General features: G+C 39.0%; 2 protein-coding genes across 10 annotated transcripts in view; one reads left to right on the forward strand and one right to left on the reverse strand.

The window, feature by feature from the left end:
• The window catches only part of LOC122572841 (nuclear factor of activated T-cells 5), a 57,607-nt gene extending 36,031 nt beyond the window's left edge, over window positions 1-21,576 (forward strand). For 4 of the 9 annotated variants that reach the window (XM_043738378.1, XM_043738382.1, XM_043738377.1 and 1 more), the window contains 5 exons: window positions 11,695-11,981; window positions 14,583-14,874; window positions 16,307-16,825; window positions 17,056-17,520; window positions 17,689-21,576. In XM_043738378.1, the coding sequence (XP_043594313.1) occupies window positions 11,695-11,981; window positions 14,583-14,874; window positions 16,307-16,825; window positions 17,056-17,520; window positions 17,689-19,973 (3,848 nt within the window). In that variant the 3' untranslated portion in view covers window positions 19,974-21,576. The remainder of the gene's footprint in view (window positions 1-11,694; window positions 11,982-14,582; window positions 14,875-16,306; window positions 16,826-17,055; window positions 17,521-17,688) is intronic. The other 5 variants (XM_043738383.1, XM_043738384.1, XM_043738381.1 and 2 more) reach the window with 5 other exon arrangements.
• On the reverse strand, window positions 21,561-23,045 carry LOC122572845 (endoribonuclease LACTB2). Its single transcript, XM_043738392.1, has 3 exons — window positions 22,589-23,045; window positions 21,870-22,509; window positions 21,561-21,797 (listed from the first exon to the last, which is right to left on the reverse strand). Exons 1-3 carry the CDS (start codon window positions 22,714-22,716, stop codon window positions 21,684-21,686), a joined length of 882 nt encoding a protein of 293 aa, XP_043594327.1. The 5' UTR covers window positions 22,717-23,045; the 3' UTR covers window positions 21,561-21,683.
• Window positions 23,046-23,361: the final 316 nt, after the last annotated feature.

Below are 23,361 nucleotides of genomic sequence, written 5' to 3' on the forward strand. Positions count from 1 at the left end.
CAAGATCCTATTGATCGCAGAATTAACAGAATTCTATTAATCGGGCAATTGAAAAGATCGTGCCATTTGAAATTTTTATAATACACCATTGAAAATATTATGTCGTTTACGGTGTGGATCGTAGGATTGAAAAAGATCGTAGTAAATTGGAAAGATCGTTTCTATCGGATCATCGATACATCGAAGAAATGAGAAACATTATAAGTTGGCATTGATCATAGGATTGAACAAGTTAGTAAGTTGAAAAAGTCGTAGAATCGAAAAAATCATATGGATCATACTATATGAAAAAATCGTGTGCATCGAAGAATTAAAGAAATCGTGTAGATTTGAAAAGGATCGAAAGAAACGCGCCACTTGGCGGGAGAGTTTCGCTGATGAGCGATGAAGTTGCGAGAAGCAAAATTTAGCATAGGAATGAGTAATGTGCGTGGTTGTAAAGTAATCCTTCTGGATTGCGTAAGATGAAGCTTGCGCGGATTATTTATTTCTCTGAGGATCTCGTGTCTGTAGATACAAGTATCGGGAGTAAAACTGTCCGCATGTTCACGCTGCTATTATGATAATAAAGGTTACACGATTGCGCAATTTTATCTAATCGTTGATTATTATTTAATACCAGTAGGAGAAAAAGAATCTAAATAGTCGGAGAAAGTTTCTGCAGTTTTCTCCGACGTGTCTGCGTTCCCTCAATAATTCGAATCTCGAATTCCATTAAACGAACGTATTATTGCTATATACCTATAGTTAACTTTTCTTTGCCAGCGATATCGAAGAAAAAATAGTTCGACGCCATTGAATAACGCTAAACAGTTTCTCCTTTGTTTCTCGTTGTTCGATCTTGGTAAAACGTATCACAGATTCTTTTGCCATCGTCGACCATGAAATTACTTCTGCTCGATCTACACGTATAGGAGAGAAAAAAAATAGAGGTAAATTGTTCCGCGATCTTTAGACAAGTGTGAAACGTATGGATGTGAAATACTCGCGAGCGCGCTCGCTATCTGTCGTTTTTGAATTTGCGACAAATTAAAACGCAAAATATTTTACCAGCGACCTGAACGATTTATTTTTTCTCTCGTTGACGATCGTTTAACGTACACGGGGAATAGATGATCCAGGTAGCTAAATAGGCGTAATTTTTTGCTACATCTATACCCCTCAAATACTTCGTAAATATCTGTATCCTCGCATGAGATTATCCAATTTCGAGTTACCTGAACGCAGCCGATGAAGCTGACTCGACGTTAAAATTATCACAAATTAGCGTAGAACGCAGAGTCGAATGTCGAAGCTCGCTATATCCGATCGTGGCCGAGCCTTGATGAGACATTTCATGGATCGTTAGGTAGGTCGGACATTGCAACGTCGACAAATATTTTGTCAGCTAGGTATCTTGTGATTAGAAAAATTCCATCGTAAATGGAAAATGATAAACATCGCCATGTGTATTCGATTCGATTTTAATATTTAATCGGCTACGAATTAAAGGTTTCTTCGTATTTCCAGCATTTTTCTCTTTTTTTTCTTCTTCTTTTGTTACAATCATGTACGAGCTTAAACGGACAAATACTTAATAGATTGAACGATATTAAACAAGCATGCGATTATACAATCGTGAAATGCTTCCAAGAAACGCTGGAAAACAGCCTCATTTTCCAGAATCTTTTGTTACGATGAAGCTCTGATTATAATTCGTATTTAATTTTCAGAGATTCAAAGGTATTGAATAATTATTAGTTCTTTTAAGCGATCATTCGTATTGTCATACGAGAGAAGCAATTAAATAGCACTGTGTCTCACAACAATGTATGTATAAAATCAATTGAAAATTTCCTATTCTTCGTCATATTATTACGCTGAAAAAAGTTAATTTCTAGGAATTGAAGGTGATTTATTATTCACCTTATAACGCTAGTTATCTTACTCCGTAGTTATAATAGCGAAATTTTTGCACATAACTTTCATTATACGACCAAAGTTTATCTTACTCCGAACTAAAGTGAAGTACTATTATAACTTATGTTGTATCTAGAGGTATCCGAGAACCCGAATACTTTGGGTCGGGACCTAATTGTTGGTTGTGAATTTTTCTCGGGATCGGATCGGGTTCCTGAAAGTATCTCGTAATTCGAGATAGTATCCCAGAGACTTTAACACTACTCCAGAATTTTAAATATACGTAATAAATATATAACAAAATACGTGATAGATATAATATAATTTTGTAATTCTCAAGAATTCCGACAATCTCAAATTGCGAGATACTTTCAGAACTCGACTCGCCCCGAGTATCGGATTCCCAACACGTTCAGGTTCTCGTATATTTCTAGTTCTAAATGTAAAAAATGCAGGAGATCTCGATGATACTGAAACAATTATTTTCTAAATTACTTGTTCAAATTCTTTGCCATTTTATTACACTCTCGAGGGATTAATCCGAGATACGTTTTCGAAGCGTTTCTCAGCATCTCCAGTGCTTCCGGGAACGTAGGAGAACACGATGAATCGTAGTAGATGGGCCTCGCTCGCATAGATTGCATTCTTCGCGAAATTATCCAACATGCATAGAATTCAACTATGTATTCTTCATTCCTAGAAGAATCTCGTTGACGATTACAAACATGTACAAATTCTTCAACGTATTCAATTGGCCACGCTCGACTCGCAACAGTGAGAAATTAGTCTGATAACCTTCTTGTTAAACCGTAATTCGTGAGGTTATTTCGGGTCACGTTTCGTATCGTTGGATAGTTAGCAATAGACAGATTTTCCCTAGGGAAACGTGACGCAATTTTCTTCATTATTAAATATACTTCTTTATAGATCTTTTCTTTTAATCATTCAAAATACAATACCCGTTTGCCGCACGATTTCCAGATAGACCGTTTCCTACAATCGTCGGTGAGATGCTCTAAACTCAATATCCGCTCTTTGCATGGTTTTTCTCCCGAAATTTTTCCTTCTGATTATCGATGAAGTATTAAAAAAACCAATATTATTAATTTAGAGATCCGATTGTTAATCAAAAATTTAGATGGCAATATTTATTCATTTTGTTACATCGAATCGGTGATATTACTCTACTTTATATTCTGGCCATTTCTCACGTAAAAAATCGTCAAGATTATACGGATTCCCTAATCTTTTTTCAACGCGATCACGCCTGGATCTCGACTAGATTCTCGAACGAGCGAAACCCGTAAGAATACCTTCCGAGACCCGATTGGCCTGAAATCGTCCCACGTGTTGGGTATTCGGGCTCTTTCATAACGTGGCACATCCATCTAGATGAAATCTCGCGCCACAGGCGTCCCCGCCGACATAATCCACGTGTTTCGAACATGTGCTTGGCCGCGCGAGTGCGAAGTCTACGCGCAAAGCGACGCTCATTAATAATGCGCATGTACACATCCTTGGGCAATATATACGAACCGCTCTTACGCTCGTCTAACAGTACACTTGATACAACTGGCGACGCGACCAGAATCCGATTAAACCATAGAGAGAGAGAGAGAGAGAGAGAAAGAGAGAACTGGCCTGGCGAGCGACGATTGCTCGTAATTTGAAAGGATGAAACTAAATTTCATCGACGAATGTACTACATTTGTTAGATTACGATTATAACGAATTACCATAGTCGGATTATAATTTTAACCAAAGTTCGTTCTCGTTCGAAAAACGTAGAAGATTTGGCCAAACCTTTCGTTTCTGAATCTTCGGGCAATCGACGATTTTATCAAAATAATTGCGCACTTGTCTCAATCCTGTTACTATCTATGTACATAGCTTACTTTCATGATGTCCAAAAATACTAGAAAACTGTGCTTACTTTACTATCAACACGATTATCGAAGTGTCGTATCACAGTCGGAAGAACAAGAAAAACGTACACGTCGAGATATAATCTGAAGAAGTAATCGGAATACGAAAGAGCACGATCTTCTCACAAAAGTATATACTTGCGCTTTATCAGGCCACTGTTTTTCGCTTGTCGACGAGATGGAGAACGTGTGGCCCGTCAACCGACTAATCATCTCGCGGAATTATCGATAAGCGAGAGAGGCCGGCTTGATTATTTCTTTTCATTGTTACGTAAATAACATCGACTTGACGTACATACTCGAGGTACAATCACTCGCGAAATTACTCGAACGCTTATCACAGAAAATTTGTATGAATATATTATGTGCGTATTATACAAAGTATTTGAAATTTCGCCAACGCTATAATTACACGAACACGTTTGTCATGATTATGATGACAGACTTTGAAACTAGTCTGGAAATATATTAGAACGCAGTAAAGAAATTATACTACGATGGCTATCTAGAACATGTAATTATTTACTAGCGTTAAGCATGATCTTATTAAATGTTTAAGCTTATTATTATAACGAATAATCCACTGTCTAAATAACTTTGCGTTCCTTATGATGTGTCTGTTTGCAATAAATATCTTGCAACTTCTATATACATTTTCCAATTTATCTCAAACTTTATCAACGTGACCAAAATATATCGTCATATCGCTTACCATACAAAATATTTTGTATAACACACACAATATCCAAAAAAAGCTTCTGCAGGTGATCATGTACTTTCGTGAACTACTGTACGTGACCTGTCGACTCTAAAACTGTATGTGTAGTGATGTACGTGCAGAGTGGGTGGTCGAGAGACGAAGAGAGAAAGAGAGAGAAAAAGAAAAAGAGATCTGATTAAAAGGTACGTTGACTCACTCGATTGTACACGGAGGATACCTACTGATAAAATGCGCGAAACTCGTATCTCTCTCTTCCCTTTTTAAACGCGGTCTGTATGGAGTCGCAGACAACAAACTTTGATAACAAACGAACCACGATAAAGAGTTAATATTTATTTACTAAAATGTTAATTCTTCTGTTGTGATTGTTCTTGCCTATAGATTGAACTCGAGGTTACAGGGATCAAGTGTTTTTTCCTTTTTCAGTGTCAATGAAACAGAACGACGACGCATCCGATTAAAGGAATCGCGACGATGAAGAACGACGACGAGGACGATGAAGAGTTTGGTTTTCAATATATGTATGTTGCTCGAACTGTACAAAAGTCAGAGGTTATTATTTTCGAAAACTCTTGTCGTCCCTCGTTATCGTCTGTACGCCGTCAATTTCTTACGGACGTCGCGTAATCGACGCCAGATATAATAAAATTGAAAATAGAATAGAATTCATTCGCGTCTAAAATTACCCGATGGTAATTGTACAAATTAATTACACAGCCTGAGGTTTAAATAATAAATTTATCGAAGCGAGTTTCCTCGAATTGTAAAACTCGAGTGAAGAAGCAAGTATACTTCATTGAAACTTCACTTCGCTCTTCGCGAAGCTCGTAGCTATTTTTTATTGACACAGCTGCATCCCGTCCTGTTGTCGTTTCCCGATCTGTCGAATTTCAGCAGTTTTCGATACCGATCGTTCTCAGGGACAAGGGAAACCACGATATTAAAAACTCATTGGTTCGATGAGAATCCGGGAATTCGTTATCGATCTTTTGAAGCGGCGCCCGTTTTTCCTTTCTACTCTTTTCCTTCTTTCCTCTTCGGCTATATCCGTGCGATGTGGCGTTTATTTAGCACGCTGTGTCGTGACCTCACGGATTTTACGGAGCTTATCGCCTCTTCTTAAGTAGGCTATCGGTATCGTCGTTAACCGTGTAGTGGATTGTCAACGTGTCACGCGAGTTCTGTCGCAAGAATCCGTGGAACGCGGTTCCCCTGGATGGCACAGGAAAACTTTGGAAAGTTTCCCGCCAGTTCTCTAACTGTACATTCGATTTTCGGACGGATAATAAAATGTTCGAGACATTTGGTTAATCGTTTACACGCAGGTTTCCGAAATTCTAGTGAAAGTGCTGGAATCTATGAGATAAAATATGGAAATCGTGGAAACCGTTAAGGTAATATCGAGTGTCGTCATCTAGAAAAGGAAATAACACGATCGAAAGTACACAGTGACGAGCTGTATAACACAGAGATAGGCAAAGGCCTTATTAAATAAACAAAAATATTATTAAATAAAAGCTTGAAGCATGGATATCTTTTTTACTAATAATATTTTGAAACTTCTATAAAATGAAATCGATTGAATGGAGAAATATTTTTCTAAAATGGAGATAAGAGGGTGAATATGCACAGAAGCAAATATACAAAATTAAGAGAGACGTTTTTCCCCGATGCAATTTAATTTACGAATAAACATTTCCTTAGTTTTGGTACGTATTATTGGTATGTTAGCGTCATCGGCATGTTAGTCGATATACCAGCAACGAAGAATATGCTTTATCTAGACAATGTTTGAGAAAAATCGACGGATAGTATACCACCTTATCTCTCTATCTTCACTTACACCTAGAGCAATGATCTAGCAGTAACTTTGTTTAAGTTGCGATTAAACTAGCAAAGTGTAATTAAACCAACAGTACTACGAACTTGTACAATTCGTATGATTTTACTAGTCGCCGCGCGAATCTTCAATCTTCACAACGTTCTTACTAATCTTAGCTCTGTCAAGTTCTTTATGCGATTTTCTTAGGTAAAAATATTTCTCGAGTTTAAGGAAAAGACGAACGAACAATGCTGTCGACGCGAATAAAATATTTCATTCTAATTCCATATTGAAGTTTTCCTTAAGATATCGAATAACATTTTGCATGACGAATCAGTCAACTTATCGAGAGATATCAACATTTTCTAAACTAAATTTCTTAAAAGCATGACCGTACAAAAGTTGGTTATAACATTATCATCAAAGATAAAGCACAGCCTAATCTGACCTCAAAACCGCTGATTATCAAAACCACTAATTATTTCTTTGACATATAGCGATTATAATTTTATATTGTTCTCGGTGGCATCCACTTAGAGTAGAATTAGCGTAGTCTCGCTACAGATGCCTTGGCAGAGAACGATCGAAAGAGAAAAGTAAGAGAAGCCGGTAGAAGAAGAACGGTATTTCTGCGTTAACTATGTCACAACTGTTTCACATCTATTTAGAATTATCATAGTCTGCCTATAGAAATTTTAACAACTGCATATATCGATTAAAAAAAAAAAAAAAAAAGAAGGAAACTGGTAGAAGAATCGTTATACCAGTAGATGAATTTTTTTGCCGCCAATTATTCGATACCGACTATTTGATATTCGCTTCAAATTATCGTAGTCTTGCTATAGAAACTTTGACAAACAGTGGTCGAAAGAAAAAAAAGGGAAACCAGTAGAAGAAGGCGGTGCTTTTGCATACGAGTTACTTCCGTGCGCACGATGGTGAACGCCACGGATCGTACACGATAAGGATCGCGAGAGTGAGAAAGAGGGAGAATCGATCGGCGCAGGTAACAATATCCTTGAGACTCGAGAGGCGTCATAGTTAGCGCGCGGTCCGACGCGCTGTTTGCCGTGTAATAGTAACGATGTTTATCGATCCTGTTATCGGGAGTACACTCGCAAATGCACGGATGTTCCACGAGTTCGAGGACAATCGGCGGAGACGTAAGTACACGGCGTGGGAGAGACAGAGGGAGGCCTAATAAGGAAAAGAAACAGTCGAAAGGCAGCGGGAAAGCGAGACAGAAGAGAAAGAAGAAAAAATATCGTAAGAACAGGAAAAATTGGTGGTCTACTTTAGAGAATAGTCCGAACACTAGGATAACGATGCTCGTTCGGTAGCTAAACGAGTTTGCGCACCTTCTACTACGAATTCTACGAAATTTATTTGACACAGGTTGTATAATTGCTGTTCGTTTCTTTTTCCTTTGTTCTTCTTCCAACGCGATCCTTATTTTCTTCGTTAGCTTCGTAATCGGTGACGATCATTGGATTATTGGATTTTCTTTCGTGGTTTTGGTATGTCGCCCATGCTGATCTCCTCGGGGTTGTCTTTCACAACCGTAACAAGCCCCTATCGTGGATAAAAAAAAAGACGATCAACAACTTTGCTGATATCAGCCTGGTATCGTTGAAGGGTTGTGATAAGATATTTCGCGATCGTTAAGCGGTTTTAAGCTTCCTCTTGAGATCTAAAGTCCTTGTTTGTTGACTCGAATTACGTAGGATTTTCAAACAGGGTTAGAGTTCGTGTTTTTCGGCGCACAGGAACGCGTTGCACGGTAAACGGGAAATATATCCACCTGTATGTATGATTTACGCAACTCTGGCAAGCTTTTAATGTATTGCAAGGCCGGCGGAATGGCTGCTCTTTCAATTATCCTAAGTGGCACGTTCAGTTTTCGAAACGGAAGCGAGGAACGTAACAAACGAAGTGGAGTCACCGCGTCAACCTTATGCAGAATTCGACAAATTTAGAACCGCGTTTGTAGTACCTCGTTACCGGATAATACATATCTGATAGCTTTAATTCTTTGATTGCATCACTATTAAGTAACCATTAAATATAACCAGACTACGTGTAAACAAATCTACGTGTTTCGTATATCAGCTAATCGAATTTCACTCGAAATAAGTAGAAAATTGGTTGGAAAATAAACGTCGCCGATAGGAACAAACTCGTACCCTTATCCCGTCAGACGTTCGCGTCTACGTCGCGGGCGTAATTACTCGCAGCCGTAATTAAATTCCGCGCACAGGTCGCGATTTATCCGGCGAGGTAAAAGCGAAATAACGAGGTGTGTAGCGAGTGTCGCCACGAAGCGACGACGCACGACGCCGAGCATCGAGGTTGAAAACGACGAAGATCGTCGCGAACGTAGGTCGTTGACATCGTCCCGTGATTTTCCTCGACGATCACATAGATGCACCTTACACGTGTGTGCACGTGCCCATTACGTCGGCCTGTCTACCCCCTGTTGGCGGCAAGGCAGAGAGGGGTGATCCCCTCACCACCAGTTGCATGTACGATTGCAACTTCACCCCCACGCAATTATCCCATCCAGTAGTCGAGCTTCTATAGATAGACCGATATTACTCTCTCTCTCTCTCTCTCTTTCTCTCTCCCCATTTCTCCTTTTCTCTCTCTCTTTCTCTTTTCACATCGTGTTTTTCGCTCTCTTTCTGCCAGTTTCTTGATATTCCTCGTTTCTTTTCTCATTTCTTCGCTCAACGCTTCTCTCTTCAATCCGTTCGGACGCATTTTTCCCTGTTTATCTGCGAGCTCGAGGTTGACTCTTTTGCACACGTATCGCGGCTGTACTTACGTTTTATTTGCGAGGATAATTGTTGCGCTCGCGCGTTTACTTGGAATTGCTCCTTGGAATTTGCTTATCGTGAAGGTTCTGTGTTATTGTATTCGTTGATACGTGTCAAAATGTTACATTCGTGTGATTCGTAGATTGCGTTTGTGGGAATTTTAAAGGGCGCAAAGATGCGCAGAATGAAAATAATACGGAAAAATATTCGAGACATGGTACTAAGCTTTAACGGTTGAAACAAACCTCCGAGCATCCCTCGTCCTCTAGTCCTCTTCGTAAAAGTATCGATTGGTATGAACATTCGCAGTTTGATGATGTGTCAGCCAGGTCGCGATGAATTATATTCCATAATGATCAAAAAATTATAAAAATTGCAAAGGAAAGGATCAAATATGCGAAGCATCGTAACTCAAAGTTTTCTCGGCAATAACGGGGTCCAATATTTAAGATATAATTGAGAATGGCTGGAAGGAATTTCGAGATGGCGATTTACGGGGGCGAAAACGTCAAATAGCGGATTTATAGTCGAATTATTACGAGATCTGAAACTCGCGAAGATCAGAGAAACGCGCAGAATTTTATCGTAGGACGTTATCAGCGAAAATAGATTCAGTGGGGCCTGTGACGAAATACAGAATATGTAGTTATATTATGATAAGTTAACTACGCCACATTATTGTATGTGGAGCAGTTTTATCGTTCTCTAATAATAGTAAGAGTAGAATCTTTAATAAGATTTACAGTTTAACCGATCTGTCCTAAAGTAATTTTTAAGCCCAGAACTTAATCTCTAAATGTAACCAATCTGCCCTACATTCTTCCTATATTTCCTCCTATAAAATTTTTAAATAAAAGTCTAAAATAACATAATCTTCGATTCTTAATTCCTTAACTTCTGTTTAAAACCTACCAACTCTACTCTTTGTCTTTTATATAAAAACTATATTGCATTTCTTCCTCTGCGATTCCAAATAAAGCGTTGGATAGTTCCAACAAGTGGCTCCCTACAACATATTCACGTCATTCAGAATCTCTATGAATACACAGAAATTAAAAGAAGAAATTAAAGAAGGATAAGAGAAAAGGGAAATACAAAAGCACCAGAGAAATAAATAAAAAAGTGAAGGAAGAGAAAGACGTACAAAAAAATATCAAAATCAATCCGTGATACGCGCGTATTGTTCCATTTGTCGATCGCCGGCTGGTTAATCGTCGTGAGATAAATCCGTCTTTTTACTCTGGCTACGAAGAGACGAGTGCGCCAACACACAATCATCGATCTCCGTCGGACTTTGTACGGCTCGATGTCTGTGCCGCTTGTATCGGCCATAGTGGAAAAATGAAAATCACGACCGGTCGCGGATGCATCGAGGCTAAAAGCTACTCGTCGAACCGTCGCTTCTCGCCTGTTCGTCAGACAGAACGCGGTTATTTAAATATAACCACGGATTTTCTTTTCCCGCCGTCGAACAGAGTCGCGTTCGCGTTAAAAATCGCGCGATAACGCCTCTCAGAGGAACGATGCGACTTCGTTGCGATTTTTCAGTGATGACTAATAGAAGCGTCAGGAGCCTCTGTACATCGTATCGTCAGAAATACAAATCTCATAAGCGCGAATCTCATAAATATAAATCTTATCTCTCGATAAAAGTCAAATCGCACAGTGTCTCCACTGCAACGATTGCGACACTACGTTGCTCGTCTTCGACAAGAACTAATACTCCACTCGAGAATCTTTCTATGCTCTCGACATATCTCATTGTCGATTCTCGTAGTTACTCGTTCGTCCTTTTTCAAAAATATACTTCGGATCAAAAATTACGTAACACGCTTTGTCGCCGACAAGGAAGATCGACATGGTCGAAGAATCGTAATGTCGTGCCTGGTCGGTGACGCATGTATCGTTGCACTCCTGTCTGACAGTCTTGAACTCCGACTTGGAACGTGTCATTGTCCGAATTGAATTATTTGCTTGCCTCCGATTCGCCGTCGCGCGGCGAGGTGTCGGTTTATTGTTGACCGACTCGATTTCATTTCTGTCGCGGATGAGTTCGTCGAGTTTAACTGATGGCAAGGCGAGTTTTTGATCGTCGATTGGCCCGAGCTGTTTTATTAAGCTCTCCTTCTCGTCATTTGTACGTTACGTAGGGCGAGGTAACGGGAAATTACTCGATGTTTCAAGGTTTCGCCTCGTTAAAAATTGTCGAGTCACGATTATTTTATAGTAAAGTTGTTTAGAGGTAGGTACCTGTGTTTCGTTCATTTAAGTCTCACACGATTATAATTGACACGTTTCGAAGAACAAAGTTAAACTTTCCTATGTACTTTATGCTTCTATCGCAAACTTTCATTCCGAATTTTCACACGTACTTCACCACTGTCGGTATCTTTCCCGGTGATATCTATAATGCAAGAAACCTTGAAAAATATTATTCATTCTGAGTTCTTCAATTATGATATCGTTGTATCCAAATTTTCACTATTTATTAATTAAATTCTGTGGTTTCAGGTAACAATGCAGCTGGTCGATCATCAGCGGTGACAGGATCGGTTCATAGAAGCACCGTCACGTCGAGTAGCCGCGCGCATTCCGCTTCAAGAAGGATCAGCCACCAGCAACGCCAGCAACAGCAGTCGCAATCGCAGCAACAGCAACAGCCTAAGATATCCTTAGGATCTTTACGAAACTCGGATGAGCACGGATCAAGAGCCGGCTCGGCACAGGACAGTTGCGATAGCTCCAACGATTCCGGCCTCGGCTTCGAGGACCGTCAACAACACCTTACGAACGCAAACGTTAGTCAACTGCACGTGTGCACTATCGTTCGATCAATTTGAGACCAACCACTTCGCTGTACAGTAAACTCTCGTTTATACGAAAATCGTTGTTAAAGTAGCTCGGATAGTTCGAATAGTTTCTATGATAGAAGTTCATTGGATATCCTCTTCAGCTCTTCTTAACTCGTAGATGGACTCATAGCAATTGTGTAATGAATATCTCGCTTATAAAGTTTGAAATATATCGAACAGATATTAAAAATGCTTTTTGTTATGAATCCCTCGAGCGATTGCATTATGTTCGCTATAGGAGTACATGTTCGTATAATTCAAATTACTTTCGATATTTCGGAAAGTAGAGGCTTAACTGTGAATTCATGTATCTGAAACTGAGTATTAGTATACACTTGATACTGAGTATTAGTATAAACGAAGTTCTATTGCGTTATGCAATTTATTGAAAAGTATTAATCGTCGACGTTGTAAGAAGATACTCTGATAAACGTTTAATGTCGATATCGAACTCCGTTTGATCTTATATAAATTAGTGAAATTTTTATCGATAAAAGAACAGAAATAAGATCGATAGTATTGTCGGTTCGAATAAGATTTAATCATTGATCGATACGGGAGGGGGTTTAAGACGAACATCCTTTCACTTGTCATTTTGTATATAAGATTTCTCATATGTTGTTGAGCTTCGAAGTGCGAAGCGAAAGTGGAATTATCGTAAATACCGTAGCGATTGTATCATTTTGGTTTTCTGTTAAATTGATCTCGAAATCAATATTGTAAACGTGTATTTTCAAAATCAAAGAATACGTGAACGTATCGAAAAATGGAAGATTCGTGTTACGATTATTTCTTTGATTTTTCAATCTGCTAAAAAATCCTAACAAAATTTTACAAAGGGATGGTCTCAAACTTACGATCGATAGCACAGAGTTTATATAATAGTTACTTAATATTAGAAAGTTGATGAATCGAAATAATTCGGAACCATCGATGGAGGATCATCGTTCGAGTGCTAGGAATTATTTCAAATCGTTCAAACTCATCGATACTGTACGAATCGGATAATTACGTATATATCTACGTCAAAGTAGATCTCGTTAGTCATTTTAAACAGTTCAAACGTTAGAAACATGTTCACTTATCGCATGCTAACTTCGATGTTACTAGCATTTTGTTTATACGTATATCGCAGCGGGTTATCGTGAACGTGACAAAAGCGACTGGCAGAAGCAACAAGCACGGAATTATCGACTATTATCGTCATGAAAATAGCGTTACATTTACGCTGTTATCGAATAATATATTGTTGCATTATCCGATGAATTTTTCTAATTGTTACGGGCTTCGTAAGAAAATTGAGAAAGGAAGAAAAATATATATCTTCGTGTTTCATCCGGCGCCGTAACACGCGAAGGAAGTGGAGGAAGTGAAAGATCTCGAACCGGCGAGTCTGTTGTCTCGAAATTATTTTTATCCCGTACGTATGCAATACACAGCGATCCAGTCAACGTCCTGTTAAAAGAAATATTGTGAAACTATCAGAAACGTGCAGCGGTATCTGTGAAGATACTCGAAAGAAATCGCGCGTTTCTTTCTTTTTTTTTCTTTCTTTATTCTTCGCTTTTTCTTTTCACTCCTCCTGACTTTTATCGTGTTGCACAAACATGCGTATCCCGTGGCTAACACCGAGCTTTGATTGATATCGATACATGCAGTGATAAACTTTTTCTTGGTCTGCGTGTTGCGTAACAACGCGATATATGGATAATGCCGCGAAGCTCGGCCACGTTCGTGTACATACGTATGTACGTTATACGCGGACGAGGCTCACGCAGATCATACGTTTTAATAATGCGTTGCTTACAACGCGACCGCGATATAGTCCGTGATAATTGAGTAAATATTACAGGCTGGTTAAGCGCTTGATATTGCCCAAAGTATCGCGGCTGATTTCAGATACCATAGTGAAACGCTTACGGTAGCCACTTTCGATCGTTAAAGACTTGCGAAGCAAAATCTCGTCAGACAAAACTAGCAGAGTAAGAAAGATACTTTCACCATTAACGCGTCGTTCTATCGCAAAAGGCCTTTTATTATTTTCTTATCTACTTATTTCATTATCTGTCATCTAGGCGTTATCTACTACAGCGTACATTAGACTGCCTTTCTCACATAGTTCCAAAATCATAGTTTCCAAATCAACGAGATATCTTTCTCGTTCCAAAGCTAACAATAGAAAAGATCTAACACCGAGAGAGCTTGGTAAACTGCGTTTGACCCTCGTTCTTTGTAACATCCTATTCCTACCAACCCCGAGAACGTTCCCCAAGAGAGCATCTCCGCTTGATATATTTAGTCAAAGCTCGTGAACCTTCTCCTTCGAAAGTTACGCCACTCTCTATCGTGTACGTAAGCGAAATCTAATGCGATCACTCGTAGCCGCCATGGGATCGTCGTTGATTCGACGGCGACACTGACCGGTCTCTAACGGTAGTTGAACCCGGTCGATCAGCGGTTTGATTCGTTAAATTGACCAAGGCAGCTACATTGCACGCACTCATACTCACGCCTCTCTATATCAATCCATTCTGTTGGTCTTAACAGGCTTGGAACGGCGCCGGCGAGGAGGATTCAAAGAGGAGAAAGATGGACATTAAGCTGGAGTCCGAGGACGCGAACTTCTCCTTCCCGGAGGTTACACACACGACCAATCCTGACAGCAAGACGGCCAACAGAGGCTCGTCCAATGGAATAGGTGGATTAGCTACGATCTCAGGAAATAGGACAGGAAACGGAGCCACGGGGAGAGTGGTCGAAGTCTCGAGATCTCGTCCAGCCTTAGGTGTCCTTGCTAAGAGGACTCAGCAGGGTCCTGTTACCCTCACCTCTCAACTGTGTACGTGCAGGACACACGTTTGTTCTCATTTGTCTTCTTTCTTTCTTTCTTTCTTTTTTATTACGGGATGACCATAAGAAGAGAACATGATAAGGAATCCAAAAATCCAATGATCGATATTATATCAAATTATGAAAATTGTCCTTTCACAATTAGTTTGCGAACGTTTACGTAAATATATGCAAAATAAAAAAAATCGATACAGTTGGGCTTGTCATGTTTTTCTCGCATGTTCTTCGCATATTTCAGCATCGACTACAATGGTTACTCACGCTCATTCTTTTTCTTTTTTATCCTTTCTCTTCTGTCATTGGAGGTTCGGATCTGTCGCTAACCCTTTTCATTTTATCGAACATCCGAAACGATGCCGTTGAGTTTATCGATCTTGTTAAGAGAGCAAACTGCTCTCTCAACAGACGGCTTTGAAAATTTATTGCCGTTGATATTGCGGTTTTTTGGTGGAGATACCAGTCGCGAGGTCTGCGCGAGGTCACGAGGCAGAGATAACGATGCTCCTCCTGTCGCCGCGTCGTCTTATAGAAATGTTCTTGAATTTCTCGAGAGGATAATTTACAATGGGAATTTTGAGAGGACAGCGCCGTTGTCAAAGCGATCAGTACGCGCCGCGTACTGTTTATATTGTCGGGCGCGTGTTAATTGTTCATTTTTAGTGGAGGCACGAGTTCGTTAGATAAATATGTTAAATAAACTTTACGCGTGAAGACTCTTGTTTGTATCTGGATGATGATGAACAGAAAGGAGGACGAAAGAAAGAAGGAAAGGGAGAGCGAAAAAGATCACAGACGACAAACCTTTGGTGACTTGTCTTAGAGAATAATAGAAACCGATAACTTTCGGCTACCATGATTTTTTTTTTCGACCGTATTGTCGCTGCTATTCGGCCAGTCATTAGTTCGATACGTCCACTTCTAGCGAAATATTTCGCCTCCCGTCAGACTTTTTACCGTAACGATAAGTTATCTTCGTTGTTTAGGAACCGTTCAATATCCAGTTAAAATAAATCGTCGATATTGTTTCACCGATATGAAAACGCATTATCGAATATAGGTCAAACGAAATTATATAACTTTCACACATTGTTTCCTCTCGCATTAAAATGAGAACTTAAAACTCTTTCCCTCGTCTCTTCGTTCGGAAAGAGTAGAATTATAAAAACGATATCTGCGAATGATGCCTGTTACACAATTCTATTTCTCAAGTTAGAACCAGAGAAATCAGTATATTTTTACGACTGCCAATCGTATTTATCGATACATATTTTTCTCGGTATCATTTCTATATCCTGATAATTAAATCAGAGGAGGATAACTAAGTTTTTCAACATACGAAGCTTAAGCTTCGGAGACAAGAATTTTCGAATCTTCGGTTCGACTGAACATATTTTAATATGGTGTTTTTGTACAACTTACAGGTACTGCTTCTACAGATGGAAAGGTGCAATTGCAAATTATCTGTCAACCCGAGCAGCAGCACAGAGCTCGTTATCAGACGGAAGGTTCGAGAGGAGCAGTGAAGGATCGAACCGGAAATGGATTCCCAATTGTTCGTCTCGTTGGTTACGATAAACCAACTACCCTTCAAGTTTTCATCGGCACGGATCTTGGTCGTGTCGCTCCCCATATGTTTTACCAAGCTTGCCGTGTAAGCGGCAAAAATTCAACGCCATGCATCGAACGGAAAATCGACGGTACCATCGTGATCGAGGTGGACATGGATCCAGCGAAAGACATGATGGTCACGTGCGACTGCGTCGGTATTTTGAAAGAACGGAACGTCGACGTGGAGCACAGATTCCCTCAGGAAGCCGGAGTGCTTCAAGGACGTAGCAAGAAAAAATCAACTCGTTGTCGCATGGTTTTTCGTACTAGAATCACTCATCCCGATGGTAGTTCGGAAACTTTGCAAGTTTGTTCTCAACCGATAGTCTGCAGTACGTATCGCAATACGATTTTTCAAATTATATTTAAATTTAACTTGGCCGCGGTTCTTTTAATTCGATCGACTTCTTTATCCTTAGCAAATGTTTTAAGATTGGAAAAGGTGGGAAAAGTTTATCAAAAATTTTTGATAAATATGAAGTGTTCCTTAAAACATAAGAAATCTTTTTGCTAAAACAAAAGCGTGATAATTATATTCCATTGATATAATTGATCGTTTTAGCTCAACCACCGGGAATACCGGAGATCTGTAAGAAATCACTCACATCGTGTCCATGTACCGGAGGATTAGAATTATTTATACTTGGAAAGAATTTTCTGAAAGATACTCGCGTAGTATTTCAACTAGACAACGATGATCTATCGAGTAGTTTGGAGCCGCATTGGGAGTGCGCGGTTCTACCTGACAAGGAGTTTTTGCAACAAACGCACCTGGTTTGTGTGGTACCTGCATACAGGCGGCAAGATCTGGCACCGTCGGAAACAGTTAGCGTAAAATTGTACGCGGTATCGTCTGGAAAAACAAGCGAGCCTCATACTTTCCTTTATACCGCTGCATCTACGCCACCCGAACCATCTGTGGGCAAAGTCGAGTCTATAACTTCGCCTCTATCCACTACTAACGGTGATACTGCTTTAGCAACATCTCCTGCAGCAGTGTCTCTAACTACAGGTGTAACATCAAACAGTAAGTGAATCTTTCATCTTTGTATGTAATAAAACTCTCTTGTCCTCTCTTAAAAGAATTATATGATTATGACAATTAAACATACAAAAAGGGAAGTAATCAAATGAAGTATCGTTATAAATGATTTGTAGAGATTAAACGTATATATACAAAGTGATAATGTTTCAGCTCTGATTACACAAGCAGCCGCAGGAACAGCGAATTTCTTAACGACTATACAGCCACAACAGCCAACATCTCAAACACCGGAAGCTCTTAAGAGCGATCCGAGTCCACCACCGGTGACGGCATCCTCTCAGGTAACACCCGTTATGATGTGGGCTGCACAAAGTTCAAATTGTCAAAATTCACCGCCTGACGTGATGATGCCGCCACCAGCTTTGGTAGCGAATCCGCTTTTAAATCGCAGATCATCTTCGAATCTTCAATTAATTCTGCCAGATAATTTGAAGACCGAGGTACTAGACGAGAATAGCGAAAACAGTATGATTAGCGAAAACAGCATGCAGAGCATACCGACGCCGACTGCGAACAGTTCGAATGGTACCAGCCCGTTGCAACAGCTCGTCGGCGAGAACTCGAGGGAAGCACCTCAGGCTAATATGATTAGGTCGGTTCCTGTGACGGCGAACGGTTCACCTGTGCAAGAGGCGGTCAATCTCCTCGGCGTGGTAGATCTAATGCGAAATCCACATCCATTGTCGTTGGTGTCGACACACCAGAACACCTTCGGAGGTATGCACGAAACATCTCAAGTCAAAGTTCTAAGTCCTCATCATATCAATAAAGAAACTAATCCGATGTTGCCGGCAGAAGGCAGTCCTAATGGAAGTCTTCAGGGCGGCGGTGTTGTTGATCTTCGCATGAAGCATCATCAGTCGGAGTTCGCTACACTACCAAATTTTACTGCCACATCAAACGGACAGCTACCTGCACAGAGTGCCCATAGCGTAGAAAAATATCTCAACCATATCGAATCGAACGTCAAAGAGGCTGAGGGTCAAGAGAATGGATTCGTAGGTACCATACAACAACGAGCTTCCATTATTACTACAGGACGCCAGCCTCAGCAAGGACAAGCTTCCAATATTTTAGCTTCTTCCCCTCAAGGCGTCAAGTTAGATACTCTCGTTAACTCTGGCGCCGAATCTCATCAATTGGTGTCCCCTCTGCGTACCGTCAATCCCAATAGTAATACCATAATGAGTCATGTTTCCGCAGTTACTGATCACGAAACGATCTCGAGCCCCCAACAAAATAGAAGTAGTCCACCAAATAACGTCAAGACGATTCTCGAAGCTTTCCTGCCGGGTCAAACCGTGACACCTTTGCCGGGGAATGCCGCAACGTCCGTTCCATCGCCCGCATCAGTGGTGTCGGAGCAGGCTAATGGCGATAGTTTGCTCACTACTATCAACGCTGCTCTGTTACCGTCGATGCAGGAGCCGTCCGTGGCTGCGACCGGTACGTCGAATTCTAACGTTAGTGTACCATCTCATAATCCGTTACAAGTTACGAACGAGAGTATGTCGACAGCGGCGGAGCACATTCCGCAGATTCCGGGTCTTATACAACAAGATGTTGTAGCGATTCAACAAGTGCATCAAGTGGAACAGGTTGTCGCACAAGCGCAACAGCAAGTCGAACAGGTTGTCGCTCAGGCACAGCAGCAAGCGGTCCAAGCTGTGCAACAGGCGCAGCAGCAAGTTGTTCAACATGTGGTGCAGCATGCGCAAGTTGTCCAGCAGGCTGTACAACAGGTACAAGCGGTACAACAAGTTCAAGTACCGGCTGTTCAGCAGGCCGTCCAGCAAGCAACGCAGGAAGTAGTTCAACAAGCGGTGCAGCAAGCTACGCAGGAAGTTGTACAACAAGTTCAAGCTGTTCAGCAAGCGGTTCAGCAAGCGCAAGCGGCTCAAGCGATGCAACAGGCGGTGCAACAAGATATCGGTTCCATGTTGAATCAGCCGGCAGGTTTCGTTGCTGAAGCTAGTTCTGCTCTAGCGAGTGGAGCGGCCCAGGAACCATCTCAACAAAGGCTAACTAATTATGCCGAGCAAGCGATTAATAATGTAATTACTAACGCTACTCAAGATATTATTAACAATCGACCTATTACTACGACAACCGCGCACGCCATTATTGCAACGAAGAACATATTAAACAGTGTGGCCACTCAAAGCGCGCAATTAATGAACAGTGCTATGGAGGGTATTTTGCCTAAATCACCTTCCGGCCAGAATAATATCGTTGAACAAGTGGCGAATAAAACACCCAACAGTCAAAATGTAAACCCACCTATATCAAATGCAGCTAATAGTGCAAACGGTACAACTGTTAGAAAGCAGGAAGATGGTATGTTGCCTCAAGAGCTTACCTCGATGTCAGAGCATGATCTGTTAAGCTACATAAATCCGAGCTGCTTCGATCCTCAAAACGGTTTTCTTATGTAGTACTGCCGTATTCTTGTCATTAAAATATAATTGTGTATTCGATGTATCTTAGGATACAGAGAGAAGGAGTGAGGGAAAGGAAATGTATGAGCGAGCCAGCGAGAGAGAGAGAGAGAGAGAGAGAAAGTGAGAGAGAGAGAAAGAGAGAGAACGAATGAACGAATGAGAGTAATTAATTCCAACCAGTTGAGTATGAGAGATATAGTCTTGGCTCGGTACGAGTTATATATTTGTGCCACATTGTCGTTTCAGACTTTGTATGTGATAGATATGAAATCCGTTTTTATATGATGAAAATGGACGAAGTTAGCACCACCTTTGTAACAATTGAAAACTTTTAATGTTTTAAGTAAGACGGGCGCACAAGAGCGCGACAATTAGAGTTTTCTTTATCTTCCTTTTTCTACGAGTTGTCAAATGTGATAATTCATTTTATTTATCTCCATCAAATGTCTCTTGCGCATCCAGGTGCCTTTTCTCTATTGTAAAGTATCTACGATTGGTCTTTCTCATTGCGGAAAAGGAACATTGTAAGTACGATACGTGTGTATATGTGTTGTAATAATCAACAATGTACTGACCCCACTCAACTTTAAGTGGAGCCATCGGAATTGAGTGTAGCAAAAGTTATGTTTTTTCACAGTACCTTGAATTAGAATCCTACAAGAGTTCATTAATACATTAAAGCATCTTTTTTTCTTTGACTTGATTTCATTCTAACAAATGAATCATCTTGTTGTTTGATGTCGTTTCTATTATATTATATATTTTTAAGTATAATATATTTCGTATGTTGTTTAATAAATACAATTTTTTGTTAACAATTAATATCAATTAATAGTATATTATGTGATTGCGTTGATGATGTTATCGATAATTACTAGACAAATACAAAACAACAGAGAGATTATATTATATGTCCATATGAAGAATAATTAATACCATAGAAATATATATCATTGAGATTTATATATATATAGAGTGCATATAAATATATATATATATATATATATTTTTTACGTTTACCCAAAGAGAGGAACAGATGATTAGATGAAGTGAGCTTATTAAAGATATAAACGAAATCTATATGTATATATAGATTTATATTGTAACATCATGTTACGTCGGGGTTTTCCCCTTTGTTCAAAATAAGGGGTGCTATATACCGCGTGTATGAATACTCGCCAATATTATCTAATAGAAAACAGATTTTATAATGAAGATATTGAAACGTTTATTGTCGTGATATGTCTTTGTAGCAAAGTATATATTTTATATCGAGCATCTATTCACGTGTCACGTGTTTTAATGAACCCGTAAAATAAATAAGAAGACTATGAATGCATTAATCAACTAAGCAGATTATTATATTATGTGGCATATACTTCGTGAAAATCTTTGTAACAATTATTGTACACTGTACGCACATTTTTAGCATTGTCAGCCTAAATATTGAAAAACAAAATTCGTAAATAATGTATTATCGTTTTGTTCCTGTAAGTCGAATAAATGTTTCACAGCATCGCTTTCTCGATGATTTTCTCAACTGACATGGGTATAGACATATAGTATTAGATTATAAATAAATCATGAAACAATAGAACATTGTATTTTCTCCTTTTGTATAATATTTACAAACATTTTATAAATACTATAGATAATTTAACAATTTACAATTTTAAATTAAATAATTTGCTAAAATCATTTTAGTTACATACTTTGCCACTTTCCTTTCTCGCCTTTCACTTTACCTTCTTTTACTAATTTATCAAGATGACGCTCTATGCTGTAGATTACTGCTTCCCACAAATGTTTTGAAACATTCTAGAAATATTAACTTTTATATTATACATCACATGTTTAGATATGTATCATAAATCAAATAATGATTATTACCATGTTTAAAAGTTTTGCAATATCTGCTTCAGATAATGCATTATCTTTTGCATTTTGCTGCAGGATGTTTAAAATGTCATTCTCTCGTTTTAACCTGTGCTTAATATAATAATTAATTACAGTTTCTGGATCTTCTATTACAGGTCCATGACCTGGATATATCATTTTTGCCTGCATTCCCAACATTTTTCTCAGAGAAGCCAGGTAGGTTTCTAAATCCTCAAAAATGACAGTACCTTCACCAAGAACACAATCTCCACTAAACAGTATTTTTTCATCTTCGAGCATAAAGCAAGCATGATCGGATGCATGTCCTGGAGTATACTCAACACGAAGTTTAGCTCCTTCTACTTCCACTACCTGCTTATCTTTTAAATTTTCCCATTGAACTTCCGTTTCAAGTTTAGTGGAGTTTTTGTCATTCGAAGCTCTTGGTAATTTCCATACTATACTGGTGCATCCTGTGGTATCAATTGCTTTTAACATATCTAAAACATAATTTACTCCCCCTAAATGGTCAGCGTGATAATGTGTAATTAATAAATGTTGAATAGTTGCTTTCTCTTTTTCTAAGACTCCACGCAATACTTTTGTATATTCATTGGAAGATTTTTCTTCACCTGCATCTATTAATATGCGTCTGTAAAAGATAAATATTAATTTGCATTAGATATCATATACCACCAACCTCTTTAACCAATAAATTTGACATTTATTACCTAGTACCTGTACCAACAAGATATGTGTTTGTACCTTGTAATGTCAGAATTCCTTTGTTACATCCTAAAATTCGTATGACTCTCGAAGATAATCTTGACACTAACGGTAAATCAGTTAAAAGTTTCATAGTTTGTCAGTAAAACCAGAGAGGAAATGAAACTAACTCGAATATTGTCAAAAACAAATTAAATCGTGTTTAAGTTATACGTACATTGGTTCGTTTTCTGTACCTTCTAAATGATGACTGTTGCCAGATATAGATAAATTTATATATTATTATCAGCAAAGTCATGACTTGCTAATACACTTACACCTTTAATTTGAAAATACATTGCTATGTCATTCTTATTACTTTGTACAATTAGAGAGGACGAATTTTTTCTTTAGTACAGTAGATAGCGCAAAGTATATAAAATTAATGGGCATGAATTTTATCACTTATTTTATTTTATCGCTTTATAAGTGTCATAGATTCTGTAGTACTTAGAGTATTTAGTTACATGCAATATCTTGCAAAAAATATCAGACGAAGAGCACTGATTAAAACGCAGTATAAATTTTAAATTTCACTCGGAAAACATAACTTTTAATTAGTTCACCACAATGCACAGTATATTATCTTTTTTCTCACCACATCATATAAAAAGTAGAGGAAAATATTTTATTTTAAATCAATATAAGTATGTTCAATTGAAAATTTAGTTAAAAGATAAAATAATAAAAATTAAGACTTCATATCTACTTCTTAGAAATATTTCAATACCTTTACCTT

The sequence above is a fragment of the Bombus pyrosoma genome, linkage group LG11, assembly GCF_014825855.1.
Source record: "Bombus pyrosoma isolate SC7728 linkage group LG11, ASM1482585v1, whole genome shotgun sequence".
In the NCBI taxonomy this organism is placed as follows: Eukaryota; Metazoa; Arthropoda; class Insecta; order Hymenoptera; family Apidae; genus Bombus; species Bombus pyrosoma.